The sequence below is a fragment of the Sinocyclocheilus grahami genome, unplaced genomic scaffold (assembly GCF_001515645.1).
Source record: "Sinocyclocheilus grahami isolate Dianchi unplaced genomic scaffold, SAMN03320097.WGS_v1.1 scaffold1411.1, whole genome shotgun sequence".
In the NCBI taxonomy this organism is placed as follows: domain Eukaryota; kingdom Metazoa; phylum Chordata; class Actinopteri; order Cypriniformes; family Cyprinidae; genus Sinocyclocheilus; species Sinocyclocheilus grahami.
In genome coordinates this window covers 215,661-222,868 of record NW_015506590.1, presented here as the reverse complement: position 1 = coordinate 222,868, position 7,208 = coordinate 215,661, and the positions used below count along the sequence as shown (strand labels likewise).

At 37.9% G+C, this 7,208-nt stretch overlaps 2 protein-coding genes across 2 annotated transcripts in view; both read right to left on the bottom strand.

The window, feature by feature from the left end:
• The window catches only part of LOC107570083 (coagulation factor VII-like), an 8,451-nt gene extending 4,245 nt beyond the window's left edge, over positions 1 to 4,206 (bottom strand). Inside the window, exons 1-5 of the mRNA XM_016256284.1 lie at positions 4,108 to 4,206; positions 3,847 to 4,010; positions 1,770 to 1,794; positions 1,568 to 1,684; positions 735 to 875 (exon numbers count right to left, since the gene is read on the bottom strand). Coding sequence (XP_016111770.1) covers positions 735 to 875; positions 1,568 to 1,684; positions 1,770 to 1,794; positions 3,847 to 4,010; positions 4,108 to 4,168 — 508 coding nt within the window. The 5' untranslated portion in view covers positions 4,169 to 4,206. The remainder of the gene's footprint in view (positions 1 to 734; positions 876 to 1,567; positions 1,685 to 1,769; positions 1,795 to 3,846; positions 4,011 to 4,107) is intronic.
• Positions 4,207 to 4,698: 492 nt separating this feature from the next.
• The window catches only part of f7l (coagulation factor VII, like), a 10,912-nt gene continuing 8,402 nt past the window's right edge, over positions 4,699 to 7,208 (bottom strand). Inside the window, exon 8 of the mRNA XM_016256285.1 lies at positions 4,699 to 5,836. Coding sequence (XP_016111771.1) covers positions 5,289 to 5,836 — 548 coding nt within the window. The 3' untranslated portion in view covers positions 4,699 to 5,288. The remainder of the gene's footprint in view (positions 5,837 to 7,208) is intronic.

Genomic DNA, 7,208 nt, shown 5'->3' with positions numbered 1-7,208 from the left:
CTGAAGGAAAAGTAAATTCACGTCTGTACAGTAGAACGCAGAAGAAGAAAGTTCAGCCTAACCCTAAAAAAGAAGCACAAATGTTTATCTAGAGTAAATTTTGCTTATTAGTTTAAAATTGACCCTCATGACTGGTTTTGTGCTCCAGGGTCACATATGTGTTATTTAGCATTTAATTATTGCAGGTTTGCCTCAAATTCTGAGTTGCATTTTTACGTTTTTTTTTTTATTTTGAGGAATACTGAATCTGTTCTGTTCTTGTTTTATTGCATGTGAGATGAATTAATGCATGTTCACATTTGTTCTAGAACTACAGTAACATATTACTGACAGGTTTGCCTCAAATTCTGAGTTGCATTTTTACGTTTTTTTTTTCATTTTGAGGAATACTGAATCTGTTCTGTTCTTGTTTTATTGCATGTGAGATGAATTAATGCATGTTCACATTTGTTCTAGAACTACAGTAACATATTACTGATGATTTCTCTCAACATGGGCACAAGAGAGCTTTCAATCAATAAATGGGGAAAAAAAGTAATTGGCGTTACTTATTTGAAAAGTAACTTGTAAATTCAAAAGTAATGCCTTACTTTACTGGTTACTTGAAAAAATGTAATTTGTGTTACTTGTAATGCGTTACCCCCAACACTGACGACGACACTGAATGCTAAAACAGATGATTCTGAATCTCTGTGGCTGCAGGCAGTTACCCATGTGTTCTGTGATTTTCTCACCGTGTGTCAGGCACTTCTGACCATTTGACCCTAAGAAATATCCTTCGGCACAGGAACAGTTACGCTGAGCGTCCTCCTCCTCGCAGAAGTGCTCGCAGCTCCCGTTATCATACAGACAGGAGTCAGTAACGTCTTTAATCGCTGAGGAGGAGTGAAAGGAGAAACATGTGCTTGGGCCTGAATCAGGAATTTGTTCGTTCTTTAACTTCAAGGACGTGGCGTTATCACGTTCCTCTTTCTGAATGCGAAACTCTTTTTCTCTTAGCACAAATCACTTAACAGAGGGAACTACACTATATGAACTATAATCAACTATAACACTGTAGCACGATATGTAGCTATTTTAACATGTAACAAGTGAAACATTCCACACAGGAAGTGACATCGTTTGCTTCCTTTTTGCAGCACGGCGGGAAGACAATAAAATAATCTCATTTAAATGATACAAATAGATACATTTTTCTGTCATTTAGGGGTTTTCAAACAAGGCTCAATCTGTAACCTATACATTTGGCAATTGTTTTACTTTTTAAATCATAATTGAGACGTGCGGGTTTATTCGGTTGTACTCATTTTGTGTCATTTCATGTGTTCTGTCTTGTCTGTTTACATTCATGTATGATTGATTGTCAGACATTTTGGCTAAGAAGTAGGTGCTTCACAGTGATGCCATAGAAGAACCTTTTTGTCTAAATGGTTACCTAAAGAACCTTTAACATCTGAATGACTGCTAGTTGACATAACATACATTTTTTATGTTATAAATAAAAAGAAATAGCTGAATTGACTAGATTGAAGCCCTGTTGTGTTTCAGTTTGCGCTGATGCTCTCACCCCGCTCACAGTTGAGTCCGCTGAAGCCCGGCGAACACAGACACATGTAGGATTCTGCGTTCTGGCTCGAGCAGAGCCCATTATTCTCACATGGATTTGATTCACAGTGATCTTTAACTGCAGACGAACACAAACATTCATCTTAATCACAGACAATGTCATGAAGATGGATGACTTTCCAAAAACAATCTCAAAATCTCACCATCGTAGATCTTCCAGAACTCATTCTGTGTGGAGACATTAGTTAGACGTTTGCTTGCATTGAACTAATAAAATACACAACTAAAACAAAGACTTAACATCACATTCAAACACTGAGTATTAGTTATCTAGACATCATCACTGCAAAAAAATGATTTTCTTCCTTAGTATTTTTGTCTTGTTTTCTTGTATAAATATCTACAAATCCTGGAGTTAAAGGCACAATATGTAATTTTCGCCACTAGAGGGCGCTTATTCAAAATAAACAAAGAGACAAAGGTGTAGTTTGATGACGGCGTGACTGAGTGTGGAATCATGGGAGTTGTGGTCTTCATCTCCACAGCCGATACAATCCGACGGGACTCGATACGTTTAGTTCTGTTATAATGCTGCTCTGTGCGGTCGTCGCCGGTCTATTAAAACACACAACATATTAAAGCATCTTTGGTGTTTCCATGTTTTCTACAAAACAAAACCGGAAATCGAGGGGTTATGACGTCATTAGCAGGCGACACAATGACACTATAGACACGGTGCGTGTATCTAGTTAAAATTGCTTATTTCTCTGGATTTAAACATTCTTCGAAACATTTGGGATAATGCAAGTACACAAGTCAGCAAAATATATAACTGTTCTAGTGGTTTTTGGATATTTTAATAAAAAAATCTTACATATTGTGCCTTTAAGATACTTGACTTAAGATATTATGTCTTGTTTTCTAGAAAAATTATCCACATTTTGTTCATTTTTGCTTAAAACAAGTAAAATATCTGCCAATGGGGTAAGAAAACTAATCTTGATTAGCCTTTGAATTAAGATTATTTTTCTTACCCCACTGGCAGATATTGTTGCTTTTTAACAAAATTTGGATAACATTTTCAGAAAACAAGACCTATATATAAACAAGTCATTTTACTTCCCTTACGAAAAAGAAGTTTATTCAAGTGTGCTATTAGTATACTTCTTTTAAACTAAAAAATAGGAAAGTATACTTTCAGTCTACTTTTTAGGTACTTCTCAGAAATATACTTAAAATGACATTTCCTGCTAGTATCCATGTTTTCATTGTTATACTGTAGGGGGCGCTGTTACACATATTCTTCTGTACAGAGTTTCCACAAAAAAAAAGCACAAGTGAAGAAGAAACCGAAACAACAGATGCTTCCACATGTAATCTAACACGATCATCAGACATAAAACAGCATCAAAACTGTGCAACGTCGATGTAATGTCGACCAATGAAGAGGTAATAATGACTGTCAAGCTTTGGGGTGTTGATCAACTCCATCTACGTTTTGATTATCATTCTGAATCCAATTCATAGCCTTTTTCAGCTTTGTGTTCAAAATGTTGTTTATTTCTTTATTTTTTTTAATTGATAAAACTTACCCACATTCAAGTGTTTATAAAAAAAGAATGCATGAAGCTAGAATAAAATGTTTTTGTTTACAAGCAGATACCCTGTTCTTTCTTTTGATGTTTTGAATGTTCAGATATTCATAACAAAGTATATACAAATTAATACCTAAATAGGGACATAGTAGTATACTTAAAGTATGATGTAAAGTTCACTTAAAGAACTTACGAGTGTACTTGCAGTATAAAACTACTAAACTAGTAGTTTACTGAGACTGTACTTTAAAGTGTACTAAAAATGCTACTACAAGTATTTAATTAGTAAACTATCAGTATTCATATAAGTTCACTTTTAGTATAGTTGCAGTACAAACTAAAAACATAGATGTAAACTAGTTGTGTACTCAGTGTTTACTACTGCTATACTTAAAGTATACTTTTATATACTAGAAAGTGGGCCAATTTAGTCCCAAGGAGTATTGAAATAGTACACTTACAAGTATACTACTAGTACACTGATATTTGTATACTTACTTCATAAAGTATACTTAAAAATATACTTGAAGTATACTACTTTTTGGTAAATGTTGACAAGTAAATGCATCCTGATTCAAGAAATAGAAAACAAGACATAAATACTAAGGAAGAAAATATTGTTTGCAGTGTACTGCATATGAAACCCAGCACAATGCCATGTGTGTTTGTCACATGTAATACTGACAGTGGCCTCCGTGTGTTCAAACACCTCCCGCGCCTCCTCATATGAACATTTCTCCTCCAGACACTCCCTCTCCAGATTGTCCATCTTCAGCTCCTCAAACCAGCCTGTGTTTGCCCGCTTAGTCCGGATCAAAACCCCATGAGCCTCATCCCTCCCCACAAACACTGAACAACACAAGACGGCGTTATCACCAACAACACTCTTAGTAGACACACCGCTGGATTTGGTGGTTTCATGTGGATCTGTAGTTGGTTTAGTTACCTGTAGCAGAATGACAGCTGTAAAGACCCACGAGGACATAAAACCCTGACAGGAGACTCATGTTGAACAGCGGTTCAGTGCGTATCTTCTGCTGCAGGTTCCAAGGTCTGAAGTCTAAATACTCTCCACCCCTCACCTCCCTTACTGAACCACAGAGATCCCAGGACACATGACAGCATTTAAAAGAGTTTATTTGTGTTTATATATGTGCATATTCCAGTGACACATAATATAAATGTCATGCTCTGCCATCTTTTAGGATACTCACTTACATGTGTCTTTATGCGTCCTTAAAAGTGAAGTGTGCTTTGCAAACTGAATTGCAAAAATAACCAGATTGTTATTTTAATATTAAGTCCAGCCCAAACTCACATGATTGTTTAGATGTTAACATGGCAGATCAAAACCGATCAATGTTGTGAAAGTGTCACAGTGTTTTAGACTTCAGGAATTAGGGGCCGTTCACACTAAACACGTTTTTCCATTCCACTTTGATACTTTTCCATTGTTTAAAGGGGTCATGACACAAGAAATCAAATTTGCCTTGATCTTTTGGCACATAAGAGGTCCTTGTACCATTAAAACATCCTGCAAGTTTCATAGCTTAATTCATAGCATGATTTTGTTTTGTAATCGAGGCACAGTGTCATGGAGAGTCACAAAGAATCATTCGTTGAAAGATGAAGCGGCACTAGATCTGCATCACAAACCGAAGTAAATGATTTCAGAATGCTTTGTCTGGAAATGACCGTTTTATTTTGATCTTGTTGTCAAAACACTGGCATGCAATAGCGGGGGCGTTGATACTGTTTCCTATGCAGTGACGTTAGCCAATCACAACAAGCCTTAAAGGACACGCCCCTTAAAACAGGTCGCTTCAGAGAGAGGGTCAGAATGAGGGTTGAAAATAACCATTTTCCCACATTTGTGCAAAAAAACTTTATTAACATTATAAGTAAAATTCAAGGAGCATATTAAAATTATTTTAAAAATCCATGTCATGACACATGCTATCATCTCTTCGTGTCTTTTGCGGCGTCTTGTCCATGACAGGCTTTTCTAAAAACACTTAAAAACGAGTCTTGTTGTTCCCACTGCCCACGTATTCTGTGTGAACGGCCCCTTCACTGACTGAAATCTGAACACACTTCACCTTTAACAACATTCATAAACTCTTGAATTCATGCAGCGGCTACAGTCTTCATGATCCACTCCACAAAGACAGACACGCGCGTGTAGATGCCGTAGACGTCAGTGCGTGCGCAGCCTTTGCCCCAACTCACAATCCCTGTCAGAAACCATGTGTTCTTATAGCGGGTGACCAGCGGCCCTCCGCTGTCCCCCTGACAGGAGTCCCGGCCGCCCTCGATGAAGCCGGCACACAGCATGTTCCTGGTCACCTTCAGGCCCGACTTTGCCTTGCACTCGTCTAACGAGACCCTCGGCACCTCCAGCCGCTGAAGAACCGGAGACGGCGGACCGGACTGTGACAGATGACCCCATCCGCTGACGGTGGACATGCGAATGGCTCCAATGGTACGTCCGAAGGTGCCGTTAACGGGAGGAAGGCAGACGGGAATAGTGAAGGCATCTAGCATGACGGGGCTGAGCAGACGCAGCAGGGCGATGTCGCTGTCAGTGCTGGAGTGGTTGTACCACGGGTGGATGAACACTTTAGACACTTTCCTCGTCTGTTCGGTTCCTTCGTCTTTTCCACGGATGTGTTCACCTGCAGCAGAAGACAAAATGAGACCGAGAGAGAAGATACAGAGGTCTACACTTGAGCTGTGGGAGGAGGAACATCAACAGAACCAGCATGAACAACTCCTCACCGTTAGACATTCTGAATTTACATAGCAGAGCAAAAGAGTGGAGAACAAAATAAGAAAGGATGCAACACAGCTACCTGTTAACAGTGTTGGGGAAAGTTACTTTTAAAAGTAATGCATTACAATATTGTGTTACTTCCTAAAAAAGTAACTAATTACGTTACTTAGTTACTTTTTATTGAAAGTAATGCGCTACGTTACTTTTGCGTTACTTTTCAAATCTGGGCAGGGCTTGCTTGTGTGCTTTTAATATAAAAAGTTCTATTTTTGGCAAATGTAAAAGCCCTTTCACACCAGAAGCCTCAGGCTGAAGGAAAAGTAAATTCACGTCTGTACAGTAGAACGCAGAAGAAGAAAGTTCAACACTCTTCAGCAATAAAAACAGAAGAAGAAATGTTAGTTTATCTTTTTGCTTATTAGTATGGTTCAATTGGATCACCAAAGGTCAGCAGCAAATTGGTTTATAAAATGGGATTAAATACATAAAGGATATTTGTATTATTTAACATATTTAATTATTGCAGCTTTGAGTCATATTCTGAGTTGCTTTTAACTGTTTTTATTAATTTTGAGGAAAACTAAATCTGATATTTATTTTTTTGTGTGAGTGAGATGAATTAAAGCATGTTCACATTTATTCTAGAACTAAAGTAACATCTTACTCCCGATTTCTCTCAACATGGGCACAGGAGAGCTTTCAATCAATAAATGGGGGGAAAAAAGTAACTGGTGTTACTTATTTGAAAAAGTAACTAATTTGTAAATTAAAAAGTAATGTGTTACTTTACTAGTTACTTTTAAAAAGTAATCTGATTACGTAACTCAAATTACTTGTAATGCATTACCCCCAACACTACCTGTTGAATCCACTGCTGTTCGATCCAGAGTTTCTAAATTCTAAATCAGAGTTTGACAAACTTGCAATTGCAGCAACTCCCAGAGACAAACCCAATAATGACGGCAGTTCCCGACCGAGACATTTCTTACCAACTGTTACTTGTAAGATGTCTGGATCCTTTTCCCAAACGCAGTGAGCTGCGGTGAGAATCCATTGGGAATCTAGAATAACGGCACCGCATTTATACTGTTCCTTATGCTGTAGTAAAGCCTGTGGAGGAGACGCACACACACAGAAACATTGACCGAGAAAACACCAAACGAACAGAGAGACCAGATCTGAAGAACAAATGGATTCTGATGAAAGTACGCTCTTCAAAATGAAGGTTCTTTTGTGGAATTTATGTTTTCATGAAGAAAATGTAAAATCTATGG